The sequence below is a fragment of the Anolis carolinensis genome, chromosome 1 (assembly GCF_035594765.1).
Source record: "Anolis carolinensis isolate JA03-04 chromosome 1, rAnoCar3.1.pri, whole genome shotgun sequence".
Classification (NCBI taxonomy): domain Eukaryota; kingdom Metazoa; phylum Chordata; class Lepidosauria; order Squamata; family Dactyloidae; genus Anolis; species Anolis carolinensis.
In genome coordinates this window covers 29,727,897-29,751,665 of record NC_085841.1, presented here as the reverse complement: position 1 = coordinate 29,751,665, position 23,769 = coordinate 29,727,897, and the positions used below count along the sequence as shown (strand labels likewise).

The window sequence follows — 23,769 nt, the reverse complement described above, 5'->3', positions numbered from 1 at the left end:
GTGTGTGTGTGTGTGTGTGTCAGATCATACATATGCATCCATATTTGGACATACAAGTTGAAGAGGAAATGGCCCAAATCAAGGAAACGAATAACAGTTAGGGCTGATAATAAGAAATCTAATGTGAAGTCGTTGAAAACTTGGTTCTGTTTATCTTAATAACAATGAAGGAGATAATATACGTTGAAATCCTACAAATGTTTAGAGCAGTGGTTCTCAACCTGTGGGTCCCCAGATGGCCTTCAACTCCCAGAAAACCTAACAGCTGGTAAACTGGCTGGGATTTCAGAGAGTTGCAGGCCAAAACATCTGGGGACCCACAGGTTGAAAACCACTGTCCTAGAGGATGATATACCTAGGGATGTAAATCATGGATCATTTCATTTTTGCATGCAATAAACATATCCTCCCTCATCCCGCTAAGTTTACAGCCAAGTAGGGGAGGAGAATGTTGCACAGTTTTCACAAATTTTTCACACAGACTTTATGAAAAAAAATACACTGCTTTGTGTACAATTTTATATATATTGCACACAAAACAGTGTATTTTAAATATAGTGATTTTGTGCACTAAATGCAAATAGGTTTTTCAGCTGGAGTGTCTTGAGCAGGCATGGGCAAATTTGGGCCCTCCAGGTGTTTTGGACTTCAACTCCCACAATTCCTAACAGTTGGAGTTGAAGTCCAAAACATCTGGAGGGCCCAAGTTGAGTATTCCTTATATCCCTATATGCAACAGAACAACAGCCATATTTTGCCACAGTAAAACATGACTGAAGCAATCAAGGCCATGAACTTATCTGCCCATTTCTTTCTATTCTTCCATGTCATCAGGAATAATTAAAAAACCTCCACTTGCTTAACAGATTCATTGATTCATCCAAATTGCCAAAACTGTGCTTTGTGTTAAGTATCCTATGACTGAATTGGACACTGGTGTATTTCAAACTACAATTACCATTAATCACTATTTGTCCATCTGAATGAAACAACAAACCACAGTTAAGCAAAAACCAAAACTGAACAGATTCTTCTCCCAGTGACACAAGAAAAGGGAGATGACTAGAACCCCAAGTCTAGATGTGACAGGTTCCAGCTTGTTCATACCATGCTAAACCGTACTTGGTGTGAAATATGAGTGCAGGTACCAATTCACATTGCGGGGAAAAAACCTCATTTACAGTGATGTTGCTGTTGCTAGTTCTTCTACATTCTACCTTTTCTCCAGTAATTAGATAGAAAGTAGTTAACAAAAATTAAAGCTAATACAATTTAAAGCATTTTGGAGGACATATTAAAATATATAAAAAGTTAATGTTAAAATAGTTTAAAAAATCCACAGCATTAAATACCTTTAGATTCATTAAAAGACAAAGGGAGAAAACTGGAATACTTGACATTGCCAAAAGCAAAGAGGATAATCAAATGGACCTCCAGATACTTTTGGACTGTAACTGCTAGCATTCTTCACCATGGGTTTGTTTAGTGAGGTCTAAGGGGAACTGGCATCCAATTATCTCTGGAGGGCTACACGATTCCCACCTTGATCTAAAAATAAGTTGGGAGCCAAGGGAACGATGTGATAACGTCTTCTGTCCCAGGGGGCTTCAGATTTTCCCCTGCGTTCTACAAAGCAATGCAGTTTCCACTTCAAAAACTAATTCTGAATGTTCTGGGACTCCATGGAGCAGCCTTTGAAAAAATATTAGGAAAGAGTACATTGCAAAAACCCTCTGTGCCTATACAGTGCCTATTACTTCAGTGTGCACACACTGTTACCTAACTCTTTAACCTAGAAGGTAGTTTTGTCTTCTGAATTAATATCAGAAATGACTTCTAAAACTTTCTGTTTCTTCTTTGAATGCCAAAGCATCCACCTTCACAGTCGTATTCAACACAATACTCAAATTTTCGTATGGAGAAACATTGGGAAACAATTTGTAAGAAGTTGCAATGAGATCATCAGGTACATTAAAAGGTTATAATATTTTTCCCTTCCAAGACAGCAATAACTGACTTGTGGCAGCTGCTTTGGAGTTATTTTCCAATGGTTCCATTTCATCCGTCTAAACCCTTTACCTCCATAGCTATTTTGAAAGTTGCCTTGGTGGGCAGTATTACTAGTATATCATGCAGCTTATTAAATAAAATATCTACTGATTAGCAAGCCAGGTCTGAGAAAACCGGCCTTAACTTAATCCTCCAAAATTACCTAGCTTCACACCAGCTGCGTTTCTGGATCAGAAGAAAAGACATGACACTTCCAAGGCTGCCTTCTGACTCCATAAGACAGAAGAGACAGAGAGGAAAATAATCTTGGTAAGCACTATATTTTCTGTGATACAGAACTGCTGACTGAACAATCTTACATAAACAATCAACAGTGTTAAGTCAAACAAAGGCAACCTTTTGCCTTATCAAGGTTATTTGATTCTAATTTGAGGTCATTCTATTGGCAAGTAAATATATCATTGAGTACCTAATAGACATGTGCACAAAATTCGTTCTTGCCATTTCTTTTGTGTCTTTCATGTCTTCCATTTATTCGGAAGCACAAAACAGGAAGCCCCCCCCCTCCCCACATGAAACTCAGCTCAACATGAAAGCCTGCGGGAGTCACTCACGGGAGTCAAGGCTGGGCAGCCCCACATCCGGACCTCAGTCTCAGGGTGGAAGGAACCACCTCCCCTCCTGCCTTTCCAGATGTATGTGTGTGCGTGCGACTGTGCCAGCACTTGGCTGCAGGCAGGCACTGAGAGGCACACACTTTCCAGGCCTGCCTGCACCCTGCCACACACACACTCTCTTTCCAGGACATGCAGACAGGCCTGGAAAGCCTGTGTGCGCCTCCCAGTTCCTGCCTGCAGTTGAGTGCCTGCACAGTCACACATCCCACCACTCACACACAACCCACCACCCACTACACTCTTTAAGTGGAAAGGAGAGAGAGGTGGTGGTTCCTTCCGCCCTCATAAAGCATCTGCAGAAGTCTGGATGTGAGGCTGCCTGGCCATGACTCCGGTGAGTGAATGCAGGGCATTGCGGGCACGAGGGAGGGAGGGAGGAAGAGAAGAAGTGCAGTGCCTGCCAGGCAGCCGAGCATCTCAGGAAGGAGAGCCAGTGGGTGGGAAGCCCTTCCCCCATAATGGGCTGATTTTCAGGCCCCAAAACAAAACAACCAGAAACAACCCTCCCAATGTCAGGAGGCTTAATGAAAGTGGATCGGGCCCCACAACAAAAGCCGGAAACAAAATGAGACAAGCGTTTAACCGAATGCACACCACTAATACCTAATTAGCGTTCGAGACAAATCTTCAAGTATAAATTATTTTCATGTATCCTAACTGGCTGTAATCTGTCTTATTTTAGCTTTTAAAACTTTACCTTTATACTCTTTTAAAATTGTTTTGGTATTTACTTCATTTTAATTTTGTAAAGTTGATTTTATTATATGCTGCCCTGAGATCTTTTGATAGATAGTGAGATATAAATATTTTTTATCAATTCCACTTTCTCCAGGGACTTAGGAAATATGACTAGCTCTTCCTTCCAGTTTAAATTAGATGGGGCAATGGATTCACACTATAGCTACAGGAGATTCCACCTAAACATTAGGAAGAACATCCTGATGGTAAGAGCTATTTCACAGTGGAATATCTTGCCTTAAAGTGTGGTAAAGTCTTCTTTTTTAGATGTTTTTAAACAGAGGACCGATAGTCATTGGACAGGAGTGTTTTGGTAAAATGCATAGTAGGAAGCTGGACTGAATGGTCCCCCCCAACTCTGTTTCTATGTTTCTTTCCTCACAACAGAGAAATCTGTGTATCTCTTCTTTATGACACCCAAGGTAACATACTTTCTGCCCTCCCCACATTCTTTATTCTGACAGTAATCCTGTGAGGTAGGTGAGTCTAAGTAGTTATTCAGTCTGCACCTACAATACACTGACTTTGTAATAGAATGGACAATGAAAGTTTGCTTCAAACCATGTGTAAAGCAAGACATTTCATTTAGCCAAACTCTTTACCATTCTAGTTTGTGCAAGGTTTCCATAATGTCATTTTAATAGGCAAATAATCAAGTTGCATCAGCCTGGAAGCAAAATTCTGGCACTCATAAGGTCAATGGGATTTATGCCATTCATTTTATTGCAGCCAGAAATGTGCTTGGTGGTTTGATTTGATTTGGAAGGAGGAGCAGCTTTTTCCCAAATTGCTGAACTACAGATGTAAATGAAACTTCACAGTGATTTTCTTTAATAGGTCTAACCATAATTATTGATTGCCTCCCTATTAAACCATCTCCTCATCAGACTGATGACAAGAAATGAGAAGAGATTACATTTATAAACTGCAAGCAATGCAAAGTCCAATTGTTAATGGATCAAAAGTAGGCCAATACTCAAGAAGACAAAGGACTGGATCCAAATTTAGTCACACCTAGATCAGAGCCACTGAAATATAGAGTTATGAATAATAAAGGCCATTGCTTTCAGTGGGTCAAACAATGACAATGTTCATATCCAACTCATAATAGTTTAGGAAACTCCTGAATATATGATGCTAATGCTTTAAAACTCACATATATTTTCAAGGCTTTTGTGGTGATATGTGGACTCAAATACTGCCTAGGGTTGATGGGACTGTATCTGAACACGTCTGGAAGGCACCATGTTGAGAAAGGCTATTCTAATTTAACAACACAAAATAATCATATCTTCATAGGGTTGGAAGTGTGCAATTTTGTCAGTTCAAACTCTTATTCCTCTTTTTTGAATGAAATAAAATATTTTACTGCCATGGATGGAAGTTTACTGTCATGGATGGTAGTGTCTTGAATGCAATGGAGGCCTCCACTGAGTCCCTCTCTTGTTACAGCTCCTCTCAGCCACAAAATCTGCAAACAATCCAAACCTTTTTAGTATTGACTTCTTGGGGATCAGTAAGGGCAAATGGAGCAAGTATACTGGATGTGCCAGTATAGCTGAACCTTAGAAATATAACCAGATGAAGTTTGACTTAGAGTCAAAGGAACCCCTTTGGCAGAGAAGGCTGAAGATCTCTTTGCCTGTCCTTCTCTTCCTTTTTGGAAAAAGACAGCGAATCCTCCTACCAAAAGCCCAGTTTGCCCAATTCTATCATTAGTGGGATTCAAGGGGCTCTTTGATTGTAGGTGAACTATAAATCCCAGCAACTACAACTCCCAAATGTCAAGGTCTATTTTCCCCAGACTCCACCAGTGTTCACACTTGAGAATATTGAGTATTCGTGCCAAGTTTGGTCCATATCCATCATGGTTTGAGTCAGTAGTGCTCTCTGGATGTAGGTGAACTACAACTCCAAAACTCAAGGTCAATGCCCACCAAGCCCTTCCAGAATTTTTTGTTGGTCGTGGGAATTCTGTGTGCCAAGTTTGTTTCAATTCCATCATTGGTGGAGTTCTGAATCTCTTTGATTGTAGGTTTACTATAAACCCCAGCAAGTACAACTCCCAAATGACAAAATCAATTCCCCCCCCCCCCCACTCCTCCAGGATTCAAATTTGGGCGTATCGGATATTTGTGCCAAATTTGGTCCAGTTAATGAAAATACATCCTGCATATCAAATATTTATGTTGTAATTCATAACGGTAGCAAAATGACAGTTATGAAGTAGCAAAAAAAATAATTTTATGGTTGGGGGTCACCACAACATGAAAAACTGTATTAAGGGGTCGCAGCATTAGGAAGGTTGGGAACCATTGGTTTAGATTAAGGTGAGGGTTAGTTCTTTAATTATACAAACAGAGCACAGACAGCTATGCCCTTGAAGAGCAAAAAACAGACAGATGGAGAGTAGCTGTTCGATCAAAAACAAGGAGCACGGCTACAACATGTGAGAGAATCTGTCTAGTGGCAGCTGACAGATGTTTTATGTAAGGCAGCCAAGATATTCATCCCATTTCCAAGGCTGGTCAAACTGTTCATTCAAGTCTCCCAGGCAGGTAATGCTAACTTTTAAGTGTGAATTTCAAATAGAAGTTGCTTATTCATTGATGGACCAAGTCCCTAGAACTAGAATATTTCAGCACCACAGACAGCGCTTTCAAAGACAGGCTTGAGAAGGAAACCCTTTGCTGTACTTCAGAGACTGTCAGCTCTTTGGAGACTGGAAGAACTGTGGAATAGTTTGGTAATAGAAGTTTACAGTATGAAAATTGTCTTTCATAAACAGATCAATCCTAGTAGGGAAAAGCAGGCCAGCATGATTTAATGCCCTCAATTATTATGAAATATTTATGCATACAGCTGTTTGGATACACAGAGAAAGAGAGAGAGAAACCAAAAGACAGAAAACATCAGAGCAGTGCCTTCAGAAACCAATGAATGGGAAAATAGCGTCAACTTGTTCTTGCCCTTTCTTTTTCTTCAAGCTTGAGACACTGAATAATTCCCATGGGGAGAAAGAATGGCTATTTGTTTAGATATCAGGGAATGAAAACACTGCAGATGAGATGCTAGCCAGAATTAGAAGCAGAGTGAAAACAAAACCATGCCAGGTACAACAATCCTTGTGTTGCTGGAATGCTAGCAGAGTCTAGACATTTATGTTCCATCTTTTCAAAACTTTACTAAAAGAGGTCCAGAGCAGTGCAGCCTTGATGTTGATACGATAAAATACAAGACTCTGCTACAAACCCAGCAAACGACACCAAGCGACAGCAGAAAGAGGAAAGCAGTGGGCAGCAAGAAGATACAGAGAGCTTTCCTTCCTTCCTCTGCCAATCCCCAGGAGGCTAGTAAGAACTTTAGTCATCTAGTAAATTTTGTTAGCTTTTTTACATGGATGCTGGATTTCATTTCCCTGGAAAGATCACTCTGTTGACAGAACTGATTCTATCAGTGTACAACTATGGGCAGAGGCTGAGAAATTGTTTTTGTAGATGGTGTAAAAAGCTGCAGGGGGGAAGCTGAGGAAGAAAGTTCAATCACATGAACTGTGTACTAGTGTGAAAATGTATTCTAAATGATGCATGCTTTTCAAAAACAATGATATATTTGTTTAGAATGTAGAGTAATCCTACTTGTTTAGACTCAAAATTAGTTCACTGGGGTTACACTTGTACAAGTGTACTGGAACAGACCTGGGGTCTGTATCCACACACCTATGACAGAGAAATACAGTTGAAAAAATGGCAAAATCTGTGCATTTCTGTGTGTGTGTGTGTGTGTGTGTGTGTGTAATTGAAGGCTACTTCAAAAAAAAACTTCTAAGATTGTTTCAGGAATAGCCTTTAAATAGCCTTTAAAAAAAGAAAATGGAAAGTCTTTGGCATCCAGTTTCTGTAAAAGGCTATTATATCAATTATGTCCCACAGGAGTTTCTGGTTATGCTCTTTGCCATTTTTCAACAAAACAACCAACAACAGCAATAAAAGGTTTGCAAAGTTTAGGATTGGGGCAGGATCATGGTCCACATAGATTACACTTTCCCTAGATCTAGTAGTAGTAGTAATAGTAGTAGTAGTAGTAATAATAATAATAATAATAATAATAATAATAATAATAATAATAATAATAATAATAATAACAACAACAACTTTATTCTTGTACTCTGCCTCCATCTCCCAGAATGGACTTGGGACAGCTTGCATGGGGACAAGCCCAATCAACATTATTAAGATACAAAATATGACATTCTGGGTACATACATAGTACATAGTAAGTACATAGACAATAACATAAAAATAAAATAAAACAAGAACATTATAGCCAAAACAAAACAACCATCAAACCAACCAATAAAGCTGAAATAACTGCCAGCTTCTGGGCGTGGGTGGGCGGACTGGTGCAAATCAGTTTTGAGGATAAGGCTGATGGATGAAGTGCATAATCGGACAGCAGAGATTAGGGGTAGAGGACAATGTAAAGTGGAGCATAGTATCTTTGAGTAGAGAATGGTAGTAAATTGCAAGGATGAGATTTTATGTCCTAGTTGGGTTTGAGTGATCAGGGGATTGTCTAATCAAAGCATTACAGTTTCCTTCTCCTTCATGTCTGCATACTTCCCTTCTCCTTCCACCTGTAGCTATTTTGCTGTTATTGTGAACATTCAATTTTTTTTTCTAACTCATGAGGACTCTAAGGCAACCCTATCATGGGGAATTCTAGGGCTAAGAACTATAACTAGTCCAATATCAGTCTGTGGGTTTTCATGGCCATTAAGCTAATCAAATTTTTGTTTAGAAAGTCATAGTACAATGTTCAAACCATGTTTAAAACAGAAATTGAAAGACTTCTCTATTAAGATGGTAAGCAAGCAGGTTTAAATGTCAAACTACTCATGTAATTGGAACAACCATAGAAAGCTTGTCACTCTCCTTCTTGAATAGTGGCACTCAGAATTGGACACAGTATTCTACCAGGTGAGATCTACCCAAATTTTCAGTGCATATATTTGTCTTTGCAAACAGGTTATGCATGTAGGATGTAATCACCTTCCAATCTGTAAAGCCTTGTAGAGCCAGAAGAGTAATATAATATTGTATTAAAAGTTTATCAAGGATTTACAAAAACTTCAGTAATGTCACTTCTCAAAATATAACATTAAAAATTATTGTAAGCAAAAAAAAAGAGTGGAATAATAACAGTATGCAATATAGGCAAAGGTTCCTGTGTCTTTGTGAGTAAGGGTGGTGATGGCAGAATGAGGCTCGTGAGGTCAAGCTTGGTGCTTAGGTTCAAAACCAGGGAAGTTCTGTGATGTTACGTTTGGAAAAACAAAGACAGGCAGCCAAGACAACCACAGGGTTTAGGCAACTGGGGAGAGGCCACTGACACCCTTTCCATCTTGATTCTTTTAGCTTAAGATCACCTTCCCTGACCTCCTTTTTTGCCCGAAGGAAAGAAAGATCCAGAGATCCAAATCTTTTCTGCCACAGATGAAAAAGCAGCACAAATTAACAATTAGAGCAATTGTAACCATGGCTAGCTGAGTGAGTTAAGATAGACAGTGGCATTCTTCCACTGACAAAGAAGAACTGCTGGAGGAAGGAAAAAATTAAATCCACTGTTACATGCTTTGGTGACTATGAGCTTGTTATGACCCCTCTTCCCCGTCTCTCACTTCATTCTTCCCCTATGACTTAGGAAGCAGTTTTAGCTCAAATATGCTTGGATGATACAGCTTCTCTCCCCCATAGTTCCTTTATCCTGCCTTTCTCCCTATTCAGAAAGATTTAACATTCTTCAAACATGCATATACAAACACACTATCCCTTTCTGGAGTTATCGCTGAAAAGAAAGAATAGAGCCAAGCATTTGTAGCAGCTGTTGGAAACGTTGCCTTATTTGGATTCCAACTCACAAAACAAACAAGCAAACAAACAAGCAGCCAGTGGGGATTCCAGGAGGTAAGAGTGCAAGAAAGTAGCTTTTCCAAGCCCTGACTTGTAAATCCCCATTTCCATTTCTATGTCCATTCTTAGCTGAGTCAACCTCCAGCAATCTCATAGACTAGAAAAAGCACATCAAAATCCTCCCTGTTATGGACTCGTCAACTTGAATACTCCTCACTGAGAGCTGCCTAGCCCTACACGGGAATACTAGAGATTGTCAAGGGAATTTTCTTTGTCTTCACAGGATAACAAAAAGACACAACTGGTCTAAGGTGTCTTCTGGGAGACCCAGAGGTCTCCATCTGAAATATGCTATAGTGAACTAGGAGCCTGTTTTCTTTTAAAAAAAATGAGTGAAATATTTGTTTATCCCATGAATTCTAAAGCTATCTGAACTATAATATAACCCTTGCAATCACAGGGAGTAAGTTCCAAGGCCACTGCTACCTTGTGCGTAATAGCAAACCCCATACCATGCATACCATGTATCTTGACTAGACTTGGGACAGAAGCACACCATAAAATTGCAGCAGAGGACATAGAGAGGCCCACAGACATTTCTAGGGAAATTTGGAGGAGAGGGTAGTAAGTCGAACTGTGGGTTTTGAATCCATGGATAAGGGCAACATGCTGTATTTCCGAACCATTAGAATCATAGAATCATAGAGTTGGAAGAAACCTCATGGGCCATCCAGTCCAACCCCCTGCCAAGGAGCAGGAAAAAGGAAAATTATTCACTTCCCATGCTTAAAATAGATTTCTCAGTGGGACTGGAAATTGATAAGATAAGATGCAAAGTCCAACATTCACATATTCCAACGAACACATAGTTTTCCTTTCCTTGCCTAGTTTATCCATACCTCACAACCTCTGAGGATGCCTGCATAGATGTGGGCGAAACGTCAGGAGAGAATATTTCTGGAACATGGCCACTCAGCCCGAAAGACATGCAACTGTGATCCCGGCCACGAAAGCCTTCGGCAACACATTGAACACATAATATTTTTCTAATGCAACGAAGTATTCTGCAAACAGATAGGGAAAGTAATGCAACCCACCCACCACCCCCAAATACTATTTTCATGTAGAAACAGGGATTCCTAAAACACAAAAATTATGTTTGGGGGGGGGGGCAATTTTGCATGTGTTTTCTGGAAGCAGTGGTGGTTTTTTTCACATAAAAATACAACTTCCATGCAAAAGCAGATATATTTATGTGTAGAACAAAGTCCCCAAAAACTTCAGGATATGGAACTATTAAGGAGGAACATGTACATCAATGTGACCCTGGGCACGTCATACTATGAACCTCACAGAAGTCACGCTTTCTCAGACTCAGGGGAAAGCAGAGGCAAACCTCCTCCAAATAATAAAAACTTATCAAGAAAACCTTGCAACAGATTTCTTGTAGAGTTGCCGTAAGTCTGAAATGATCTGAAGGCACAAAGGACAGCATGGTGTAGCAGTGAATACCAGACTAGGACCAGGGTTTAAACACCAGTGGGTTTCCATAGTTTAACAGATATGGATTTTTTTTATAACTCATCTGTAAAAAGGCTTTCAGGGTAAATCCACACATCACATGCAGAAGATTCCACATTGAATCTGTGAATAACTGATAGAAACTAAAACTTGGAGGAAAAATTGGACACGATATCTGATGGCAACTCCCATGAGCTTTAGCCAGCACAGTGATGGGAATTGTAAGTCAATAATAATTATTTTTTAAATTTATGTACAGTATTTCTATCCCACCTTTCTCACCGGAGGGGACTCAAGGCGGCTTACAATAAATAGGCAAAAATATCAATGCCTGAAAACAATACACTAATAACATCTGCCAAACTTAATTCTTGCATCCGAGAACTAGGTATTCCATGAAGATTGAAGGGATTTTGAAGATTCCCAGATGTTTCCAGTTTCTGTACAGTGGAGAAAAGCTGACAGGAAGGAAATCAGATAATTTAAAATCTGGTGCTGGGCAAGAGTCTGTATAGCAAGGATTGCTACAAAGACAAACAGATAGTTCTTGGAGCAAATCAACCCTGGGCTCCCACTAGAAGGCAAAATGATAAAATTAAGTCTATTGTATTTTGGACTCATCATGAGACTGTATGATTGACAGGAAAAGATTGTAGTGCTGAAATTGGTGAAGTGGAAGGCAGCAAGGAAAGAGAAAAATTATCTTACTAATGGATAGATTCCATCAAGAGAGCCATGACTTTGAGCTTTCAAAGCTTAGAAGTCTCTCATTCATGGGATTGCTAAAGATTGGAGCTGATTAACCCCTTCCTCTTTCACTGGTTGAAGCCATTCAAGTGGTAGCAGAAATGGTGCAATGGCAAATTTGTCTCCTTGCAGCTCTCTCAAATGATGAAATGGTATACCTCTAGCATCCTGGAGTGGTGCTATATCACATCCTGTCACTATCTGAGATTGGTTTTCAGCTGAGAAAAAAGGCATTTTTGAAGGGGTAGGAGTTTCTGCAGTGCTGGGAAAGAATGGTTGTTTCATTTTGCAAGAGGTTTCCGTGCATGTTGGGGAGAAAAAATACTTCAAAGTAGTGCAAGGAGTTGATTTTTTGTTTTGTTTTTTTGAGAGGTGGCTTTAAAAAATAGCTGGCTGTTTCAAGGGCAGAATTTTCCCCATCCCTTTTCTAAAAGGTTAGAATTGCAGATTTGGACACTTTTAGAGCATTACTTTTAGTTTTATTTCCCTATTTTCCTCAAATCCATACTTTACGCTAATATTTAAGAGAATTTGGATAACTTTGTTCTAGTGTGTTCTAATGTTACAGGGTGTCCTGTAATAACGATACTGTTATTGTTATTACTACAGTTAACATCCAGTATAGTTAGATGCTCTGTTCTAATTTGGCAGCCCTGTGATGTTTTCATTTGGATGTGTGCATTTCAAACCCTATCAAGTAGGAAAGGCTGTACAGCATCCTTTGAAACTCTCCTCTTCGTTCTCCTTTCCCTACCAGATAATTCCAGTTTATGAAGACCCAAAAACAACTCTGCCATAGGGCTTTGTGGTAAGATTTATGAAAAGGGGTTAGGAATAGTTTCCTCTGAGGTTAAAAGGGGTTAAAATCTATGTCTGTATTACTAGGTAATGCTTACCTGGGAGTAAGCTCCACTGATCACAGCAGGACTTCTTCAATAATTCTTTGAACAGCCTGCTGCCCCTATGGTAGCCTATATTATATATATTATAATATATTATATATATTATATATATATATATATAATATAGGTATATTATATATACCTATATTCTCAGCTGAAGATTTTGTTTCTGCCTCACACCACTGGCGGCAATACTCCTAAGAAGGCAGAAAACACATAAAAATATCTCTCAAGCCCTTTGGGTAGCTGTGATTCATTATTTTAACTGTAAAGGCATGAAGGAGTCATAACTCAAGGGAAAAGAGGGCGAACTCCACAGGATTTTTTTAGATAATTGAAATTGACTCATAATTCACTGGTAGCCATGGGAAATTCTGCTTCTCAACTAACCTTCCTAACACAGTTGGTCATCAGCTGATCTTTAACTCATAAATGAACACACAAATCCCACCTGTGCAAAGTTCATGGGTAATTGTTTCCTGACAGCATTGTTTGCCATAGCGCAAACAAGTAAAAAACAATAAAATTAACTGGTTTTTTCTCTCTGAAAATAAAAAATAAGGAATTGCAAATCTGAGTTAGCAAGTAGCAAAAACTGTAGCCACAAGCCACAATAATTAAGAGTTGTCTAAGCTCTACATAATTTGGCATTGTATTCCTGAGTTGGCAACTTTTCCTAGCACATGGCAAATTGCTTCCAAAATTTAGGACAGAGTCAAATTATTTTGCATTGATTGTTTTTCTCCCACCCATAGAGAGCTATAAGCAGTTTGGTCAAAACAGAACGATTTGTCATTAAAGCCAAAACGATAAGAAAAGGGTAGGAATCTGCCTACTTTTCTCTTGAACTTGCAGGCAAAACATTTCAAACATTTCCTCCTTGCTGGAGAGATGTTTTTACACTTTTAAAAATGCATCCATTGTGTGAATGGTTGAAACCATACATAAAAAGTTTTTAACCAAATGTATCCAAATGAATGGAGGAGGATCATAGGATGGCAAAAAAAAATATGGTACAGCGGATGACAATTTTAATAGTTTTCTTTAAGAGAGGAAAACTGTCTTTTTTACTGAAGTTTACAAAATGTATGAATTTTTATAGCTCTAGTGAGCAGTTATGTGTAACTAGTGAAATGGGGGAAGTTCCAGACAGAAAATGAGATGTGAAGCCAAAAAAGAGAGAAATTGCCAAAATTATACTCCTCAAAAATCTTTAGTTTCTCTTGATACACATCTGTCAGAGCTTTGAGATCCTTAAGCGAAGGCTCTCTATTAGTCCCATCACCATCACAGGCTCTCTTGAGGACATGAGAGAAAGCCTGACATGGAATCACGGAAATTTACAAGGTCTTTAGATGTCTCTGTCAAAGGGCTCTGGTGCCTCCCCAAACTACTGTTACATGATTCTCTAGCACTGAGTCGCAGCAGTTAAAGTGGTGTGAAAATGAATTCATTCTACAGTGTAGATGCACCCTAGCCTGGCCACCTCTCTTGTTTCCTTTCACTAGCAGATGAAGAACTTTTGTATTCAAACAGACTTTTAACATTAAACAGAAGAGCTTTTAAGAGGATACTTTCTTATTTTTAAACTTGGGTTGTTTTTGAATGTCTTTATATTGTTTTATGGTTTTTTAATTATCACAGAATCATAAAGTTGACCACAAGGGGCCATCCAGTCCACCCTGCTGCTATGCAGGAACACACAACCAAAGCACTTCCAGCAGATAGTCATGCAGCCTCTGCCTAAAATTCTTCAGAGGAGGAGACTCCACTTCAAGGAGGTAGCATATTCCACTGTCAAACAGCTCTTACTATCAGGAGGTTCTTCCTAATGGAATCTCTTTCCCTGTAATTTGAACCTATTACCCTGAGTCCCCTTCGGGGTGAGAAGGGCGGTATATAAATGTCGCAAATAAATAAATAAATAAATGTTCTATTCTCCAGAGAACAGAAAACACTCTTGGCCTCTCGTCAATGTGACATCCTTTCAGAAATTTAACCATGGTTATCATGTACCCCAAGGAGCCTCCAGTGGCTCAGTGTGTTAAAGCACTGAGCTGCTGAACTTGCAGATCGAAAGGTCCCAGGTTCAAATACTGGGAAGGGAGTGAGCGCCCGCTGTTAGATCCAGCTTCTGCCAACCTAGCAGTTCGAAAACATGCAAATGTGAGTAGATCAATAGGTACCGCTCCGGCGGGAAGGTAATGGCGTTCCACGCAGTCATGCTGGCCACATGACCTTGGAAGTGTCTACGGACAACGCTGACTCTTCGGCTTAGAAATGAAGATGAGCACCAACCCCCAGAGTCGGACACAACTGGCCTTAACGTCAGGGAAAACCTTTACCTACCTTTACCTTATCATGTTCCCTCGTTTAAGTTCAACCTGTGATTGTGTCTGATGTCAATGGGGATGATGGTTTTCCTGGGCCTGTGTCTGATGTCACTGACGATGGATGAGGGTTTTCCTGGGCCTGAGTCAGGTCCAGGCCTTGTTGAGAAGCCCGAGGAACGGAGTACTTCTCCTGTAGACGCGCAAGGTCAAATTCCCGAGAGAGGCCCACAGTAGCCTTTCTGAGAAACTGTCTTCTGAGGATGATTTGTCAAGTGCAGAAGTTAATGAGACTGAAGATAGAAGACAAGACTTTTGTAAAGTAAGGGAAAGTTCTCAAGCTCACCGAAAGTTAGCCCGTCTGAAGGAAAAGAGGGATAAGAAATCATTATCTGGTTGTAGAGGAAAATGGAATGTTTTCCTTTAATTTTATGAGTCAGGAAAGGCTTTAAATGAAACAGGGAAATGATTTTAGCTCAGTCTCACCATGACAGTCTTACTTTCAAGTGATTTTTTAGTTTCATGTTTCAGGCTTTGCCAGGGTCCTGTTCTGCATATTGAATCTTCATGCTGACTTGTTCTTGTGGATTTTGCATTTTATCTTTGTACCTTGAAGTTCATGGACTATTTGTTACCTGTAGAGAATACTGTTTTTGGATTGAACTGTTTCTTTCAATTTAATTGCTTTGCTCACATATATCCTTCAATAAACTACTTGCTGATACTGATGTTGTGTTAAAGGTCAGAAGTGTTCGTGCTCTGGAATACAACATCTCTCGGTTTTCTATTCTCCAAACTAACCCTAGTCAGCTCCCTAAGCAGCTCCTCATAGAGATTGGCTTCCAAACCTTTGATCACTTTGGTCACCCTTCTCTGCACATGTTCTTTTACTGTCTTGCATTATGTTTTGAATGTTTTTAATTATTTTGGAAGCCACCTTGGCCCCACTCTGGGGGAAAATGGAATACAAATCCAATAAATTAAATCAATAACTATCACCTTCTTAATCCAAAGATTGCCAAAATTCTCGACATATACACACACCCATATGCATTTGGTATTTGTGGAATGGATGGAAAATCAGTTATTGTCATCTGGCTTGAAGTCATTTATGGCTTATGGCAACCCAAAGACAAGCCTCTCAGAGGGCTTTCTTGACAAGATTTATCCAGACAAGGTTTGACATTGTCAGTGAAAGTGTGACTTGCTCACCCGCTAGATTTCCATGGCTGAGTGAGGTTTCCCAGAGACCTAAGGTTCAAACCACTATACCATGCTGGTTCCAGGAAAAACTGAATAAGGAAAAAATTATCTTAGCTCTTGATTTTCTCTTCTAGTAAACAGATTTTCCAAGATCTGGTACTTTTCCAATTTTCTTGGCCAAAAGAAGGGACAGATCCAAAGAAATGTATACCATAAGACGCAATGCATCTCTCTAACTGCTTTTGATTCTCTTTTAAGGATGTCTTCCTCTAGAGCAGGCATGGGCAAACTTCGACCCTCCGTGTGTTTTGGACTTCAACAGCCTCAATCCTTAACAGCTGGTAGGCTATTAAGAACTGTACAAAAAGTACAAAACACTTGGAGGGCCGAAGTTTGCCCATGTCTTCTCTAGATTAACATCCTTTATGTATATTCAGAACTTGTTGGTTTGCATCTCAACTTTTCTCTGGGTTGCGGCAAAACAAAGTCTTGTTTAATTTCTTTGCAACGAAATGCTGCACAGGACATTTTATTCTCCATACCCCCTTGCATTTGTAATTTTTTTCATGCTCTGTCATCCAAGCTGGTTATAAATCATCTGTACTTTGCCGGTATTCCATTTATGACATTGGAAAGACGTGAGAAATGCAGAGATTAATAACTGGCACTGGAGAAACACATGCTGATAATTCATAAGTACTCAGAGAGATTGTTCAAATGTTACTTCTCCCAAAGGAAGACCAAGAAATAAATAATTTGCTGCTCAGAGAAGTAGTGATACCTGATAGTTTTTAATGATTTGCATCTTTCCAACCAAATAAATGGTCAGACAAGCAACTTCTAGTTGGAAGGCAAAAGTCGGATAACCTTCAACATGAAATAGTTGCCCAATCCAATCAGTCCAAGGACTTGACCGAACTAGGGATGGGGCAATCACAGGAAACACTGGCAAAATTGCTCTTTGATTGGAATAATTAAACAAAGTTAGCTTGACATCTCAAAGAGGAGGCTGTCATTTAAATAGGCCCATTGTTAAGCCACTCTAATGATTCCATCTCTTCCATAATTCATAGCTTCTTTCTTTCTTTGAAACCCCAGACAGAAAAAACAAAGCGTTTGGGTAAACATTTTCCTTTTTTTATGACTCTTTCCTATAATGTCTCATAAAAACAATGGAGGCAAACCACACTGTGTAGACCTGTTACTACTTAATGCTATGAATCATATCACAGTGGAATGAGTTTCTTTTTTATGAGAACATGAGATGATTCTCCAAGTCTCGCTATAGGCTACTGCAGAAAATCCAATCCCAGACCCTGTAATTATAATTTTATCTATACACATTTTATCTAGGTAGCTGTGGTCTCCAAAGTGCACGTCTCTACATATTCCAGGTAAATAAATCCTCTTCACCCCTTTCAAAAACAAAAACTGGCAAATTCAAGGTGTCATCAAATCTAAGATACACTCAGTTTTTGAAGCCACTAAAATGAGAGAAAGTGCAATTAAGATTTGATGAAATATATCAGTGTCATGGCTTATTTTTTATTTCAATGTATTTTAATAATATGCTTTGTGGAGTTAGCATCTTGGAAAGAATATTAGATATATTTTAAATAAAACTGTGACTTATCACCTTCACCTGTAGTAACAATTACCTAAGATGGACTGTCTTGTCCAAAGGTTAATTGACACATTATTCTCAAGCAAGCTGAAACATGATGCTATTCAAGGAGGCAAAGGAGGGGAAAGCACTATGCCAGATATTCTTGATCACTTTGAAAAGGCTTTTTTTCTTAAACAGATCTTCATTACCATTTATCTTGAAAATGCACTTTGAGGAAAGACCCTTTTCAAATCTGTAATAATTTTTCAAGCCAGTTCCTCCAAATATATGTCCATTAGACTTCTAGATTTATTTCATTTTAAAATGCTTCATTTGCAAGTCCTGAAAGAACTGCAAGTCTCTGTCGGTACTTTTTAATGACTAGTTTATCAAACAGAATAACTGATGTTCTCAACTGTGGCTGTGGTCCAGAAATCCTCATAGGCAACAAAAAAGCACCAGGTATAATACTGGATAAAAGGATACCCACACATCTGAAACACCAATAATTTGGTAAGGGAAGCAAAAGCACTCCCCTAGTGATACTAAAACTCATACACAGTGGAACATAAGGACTTTAAGCCAGTAGGGACCCAAGGCATATAGGGATTTATATGTCATATTATGCCCAGAAGTAAAAGATAGCCAGTAAAGCTGTCACAATAGGGGAGTTATATGCCAGAAGTTAGCAATCTGGGCCAACAGCAGTTTCTGAACAGTTTCTAAAGATAGCCACACATTGCATGTGTTACTGTAATCCAAATGGGATGTGTAAGTGTGGACAGATCTGACATTGCAAAAAAAAATGTACAGCTAGTAACTACCTTTTACTGTGCAAATACACTCCTGACCATTGCCAATACTTCATTTCCCAAGCTGAGATTTACAGCACTGACATGCCTTTGCTTGTTATGTCCATGGAAAGTTTGATCTTGTCATGGATACCATGGATGAGGCTTTGCTGAGTGAGAATTTGGCTTTTGAACTAGAGCCCAGCCAGGAACAGTAATTCCTTCAGCTACACCCAGAAGTAACAACTACTCAGCCTGCTGGCCAAACACAAGAAGCTTCAGTTGAGCAGGCCAAGGAAGAGTTAACTGTGCCTTCCTTTGTGGAACTAAAAAAGAAAGGGCTCAGCTGAGGAGATCAGCAAGGCTTGCTGAGAAGAAGATCGGCAATCAGGATCAGCTGTGAAAGCAGCATTTATGGGTTTGCAGTGTGTTACCTGATTGCTGGCTGCAACTTCTGTATCCATGCATGGTGGACCTTGCAACCTTGTCTCTCATGCATGTTACAGAATTTGGACTGCTCCTGGACTTTGGCTCTTGACTTGTGGACACAACATCATTGCTTGGAACACTGGTGTTTGGTTTTCCCTTCCATTTGTCCCTTTGGGTTTTGATTCTACCGTGGACTAATTGACTTGATCTTGGACTGTTATATTGTCCTTGTCAGTGTTTCGAGGTCAAGACTCATGACATACTGCAACTTAGAAAACTTATTTTTGGAGTAAAACCTCATGACACCTGTGGGATTCTGTAACCTAATACCCAAGATCTGGGTATTATAAGTTACCTTACAAACATTGTGAAAAGAGCATTTTCTGCTAACTGCAGTTAAGGAACAATTTCACATCAATCCCATATAAATCATATTATAAAGGTTTGTATATCATACCATAAATAAATTAGCAAGAACCATGTCATCTAGAAGTGGTGGACTTGATAAATCATGTATATGTGGCAGCAAACAGTGCTAAGAATTGCCGTCAGTTGAGTAAATCCAGGTTGTGGAAATGGACTGTACATCTAATCTTAGAAGACCATTTGTAGACATAGGTAAACCAACCTTCCCTTGACAGCAAAGTTTACCAACCATCATTATGTTCTGTACACAACAGCGGAAAAGTGCAAATCCAGACAAAGATTCAGTAAAATCAATAGACATTTGAGAGAGCTCTGAAGCTACTTTTTCCTGAATGGAGCCCATTATCATCTCTTGGCACTGTGATGATGATTATCTCTCAGTATCTTCCCTGTAGGGTTACCTAATCAAATATTACTTTCCACACAAAAGTGTCTTTCTCAAGGAGACAATAATAAAAAGGACTCATATTTCATAAAGTTGTGGAGAGAAAATAATTATCGGATCAGTGGAGCTAAGCGGTTTGGATCCCATTCTGATCATTAAGATGATGAACATCCCAAAGGCAGACATCCCTTCACCTCCATGACAGGAGAAAGTAATTATCAAATGGAAGGATGTTTTTTTAAAAATTTTTTTACAAAGAGCAGGAGTGAGAAATGATAACTCCATGTAACCTTTTATCAATTTGCGAATGTTCTTCTAGGTGGCAAGGTGACGCAAAACACCCAAGCTGAACACAACACAAAGTCTACCATTACAGAATAAAAAAAGAAAGATGTGGTGAATATTAGCAATAGAAATTAAGCTCACCTCCACATCCCACAAAAACTGTACATGGTGCTCACACAGCGAGGTAAAGCAGGAGGCGTGAGTCCGTCCATTTGAATGATAAGTGCAGGGACACCAAAAAGAACAAGGTACTTCACGTAAAAAAACAGGACTTGTGCCAAGGCAAGGCCACCTGGAAAATAACACAAGACAGAAAGCTTCTTTGCAATAAATGTTTTAATATGTATTTGTGTTTTTCCCAAATAAGAACACTATCATCCTCATCATTTATATACTGCCCTTTTCACAAAACTGGGATCAAAGGCATCCTATAGTTTAAAACAAGTATAGTTAAAATACAACAAATATAAAAATAGAAATAAACTACAATCAACCCTCCACATTTGTAGGTTTTTCTTTGTGGTTTTGTTTGAGAATTTGAGTGATGGGTTGTTGTGCATTTTCCAGGCTGCATGGCCATATTCCAGAAGCATCATTCTCTCCTGATGTTTCTCCCACATCTATTGGAAAACTAAGCAAGGGAGGTGTAAATATCTGTAGAAGGTCCAGGGTGGGAGAAAGAACTCTTGTCTGTTGGAGGGCAGTGTGGATGTTGTAATTAATCACCTCGATTAGCATTAATGGCCTTGCCAGCTTCATGGCCTGGCTTCTTCCTGCCTGGGGAATCCTGTGTTCGGAGGTATTAGCTGCCTCAATTGATTCATGTCTGGAATTCCTCTGTTTTGTTGTTCTTTATAGGGAAGCTGATGAAGAAAGACAACCTACAAACTATCTACAAACCCACTAAGAAAATCCAACAAATGCTACATTCAGTGGATAACAAGAAGGATCCTCTCATTTCTACAGGAATCTACCGTATACCATGCAGCTGTGGACAAGTCTACATTGGGACCCCCAAATGCAGCATTGTCCAAACACATATCAAGGAACATGAAAGGCACTGCAGACTAACTCAGCCAGAGAAGTCAGCCATAGCAGAGCATTTGATGAACCAACCTGGAAACAGCATATTATCTGAGAACACAGAAATGCTGGACCACTCTCACAACCACCATGTCAGACTACACAGAGAAGCCACTGAAATCCACAAGCATGTGGACAATTCCAACAGAAAGGAGGAAACAATGAAAATGAACAAAATCTGGCTAGCAATATTTAAAAAACTCTAAAATCAGAACAGTAAATAAAGAACAACACTCAGAAAACAGAGGAATTCCAGACATGAATCAATCAGGGGCAGCTGACACCTCCGAACAAAGGATTCCCCCAGGCAGGAAGAAGACAGGCCATGAAGCTGGAAAGGCCATTAATGCTAATCAAAATGATTAATTACAACATTCACACTGGCCTCTAACAGACAAGAGTTTTTTCTCCCACCCTGCACATTATTCCACCGATATATAAACCCCACTTGCCTTGTTTCCAACAGACCTCACAACCTCTGAGGATGCCTGCCACAGATGTGGCTGAAACATCAGGAGAGAATGCTTCTGGAACATGGCCATACAGTCCAGAAAATGCACAACAATAACCCAGTGATTCCAGCCATGAAAGCCTTTGACAACACAATTTGAATAATATTTTCTATCTAGGAATCTCTAGGTTCTGCAGTGTGATTCTATGGTCAGCTGCCAGCAGACTACATGTTGCACTAAAGGACATAGAGATTCCCAGAGAAATGTTCTTTCAGGGCAGGAAATATGGGGTTTTTTACGTGTGATTTTTCCACTTTTGTGAGATCATGTGTCTCTAAACCCAGTGAACATGGAAGTGTGCTCACAATCATAGAACAATTTAAAACATGTAATTGAAAACAATAACAAGCAATAAAAACATTATAATCAAAACAGTACAACAATCTTTTAAATGTTATTTTTAAAAACCCCAATACTACAACTGGATTTAGTTTGTAGTACAAGCCGGTAGAATGTATCCTTTACATGTATATTTAAGATAACTTGAAGTAATTATTTTAGTTGCTTTTGTGGAAATGAAAGAAGTTGTGACTACAACAAACTGCTGAGGGTGGGGACCTAGAATTATAAATGTAATTCATGCCTTTTTCATAAGTACTTGTTATGGCTAAACATCTCTTGCACTGAAGTCATCAGAAGGACCCTATTTTGTACTACTACTATTTGGCACCTTTGTTTGTGGAAAAAATATAAAACAAGGTCTTCTCAATATAAAACAAGGTCTTCTCATAACCATGCTGTCCTCATCTTAATATGGGCCCTGAATTTAGATGTTTCGGACTCTCAACTCCCAGAAGCCCTAGCCAACTTATCCAATGGCCAGGAATTCTGGTAGCTGAAGGGCCACAGGTTATGCAGGCCTGCCTTAATATAACATGTAAATTTTAGATTACCAAACAGATCAAATATACTCTTGAAATCCTCATACAAAACCACAACAAGGACAAATATTTAACTATCCCTTTGGTTCGTTCATTCTATGCTATGCAGCACAGTGAGTATAGGAAAACACCAGAAATGTCACACTTCCAGAATCTCAGCTGAGACCGTCAGATTAGATTGGTATAATAAGCAAATATTGATTTCAGCTCAGCACAAATCAAGACTTATTGATCTGACAGATAAATATTTACCCCCAAAGGACAATAAATCTTCTTGAATCCTAAATATAAAGTCAATACAGGGCATGTTCGGTGTTATTACAGACATTGCTTTACTTGTCTGCCCAAAATTCTCTTGCCCTTTTGGTATTGTGTGTCGCAGGAGATGTGGGAAATCCCAGAAAAAAGAAAGCACCCTCTTTAAGATGCAAGCGTTTTCCTTTTTGGAAGCTATGAAAATTCTTTCATTCCATGGAAATGTCTCAGCTTTTGAGGATACAGGGTTCCCATGTACTGTTATGCCATCCCTTTCCAATATATTCTTGTACATCAGAAAGTACATTTGAACAACAGAACTTCAGCATTACAGTAGAGTCTCGCTTATCCAACATAAACGGGCCAGCAGAAAGTTGGATAAGCAAAAATGTTGGATAATAAGGAGGGATTAAGGGAAATCCTATTAAACATCAAATTATGTTATGACGTTACCAGAAATCAACAGAAAATGCAGTTCAATACACAGTAACGTTATGTAGTAATTACTATATTTAAGAATTTAGCACCAAAACATTGCAATGTATTGTTAACATTGACTACAAAACACTGACTACTAAAATTGGACTACAAATAAAGATAGAATTGCGTAAAATGATCTTACAGTAACAATACTGTTGGAAGTTAAATCTGTAAAAAAAAAAGTTCAGTCCTTGCTAGAGAAACATCTGTGGATTTGGGCAGAAGGCAGACTGCATTGGATAATACAGAACACTGGATAAGCAAAACACTACTGTATATCCCACAACCGTTATGGCAACATCCTAAAAAGTCTTGCTCCACAAAGCATAAATTTGCTTCTTCCATGTACTTTTTATTAAAGCTGGTGTGAAACAATTCCACAACTATTTAGTAGCTGGAAGAGCATGGCAAAACACCCAGGAAATATCTGAATGTATTCCTGAAGCCAGATATAGGACAATGACATTATCCTCCTGGGCCATGCAGGGATCCAGAAGGATGAGTTTTTCTCTATGCATTCAGCATAGGAAAACAGCTGGTTGCCTCCTGGCTACCACATTCCACTAAATTAATAAGAGAGGAGATTCAGCTACAAG

General features: G+C 39.2%; 1 protein-coding gene across 6 annotated transcripts in view; it reads right to left on the bottom strand.

Moving 5' to 3' along the window:
• Positions 1-23,769, bottom strand: part of hhat (hedgehog acyltransferase) — a 214,154-nt gene that overhangs the window by 125,298 nt on the left and 65,087 nt on the right. For 4 of the 6 annotated variants that reach the window (XR_010003319.1, XM_062971727.1, XM_062971724.1 and 1 more), the window contains exon 8: positions 20,104-20,254. Coding sequence is in view for 3 of the 6 variants with exons in the window: in XM_062971727.1 (XP_062827797.1) it covers positions 20,104-20,254 (151 nt within the window). In the remaining 3 variants the exon portion in view is untranslated. Of the gene's footprint in view, positions 1-14,856; positions 15,199-20,103; positions 20,255-23,769 lie in introns of all 6 variants that reach the window. The other 2 variants (XR_010003322.1, XR_010003320.1) reach the window with 1 other exon arrangement.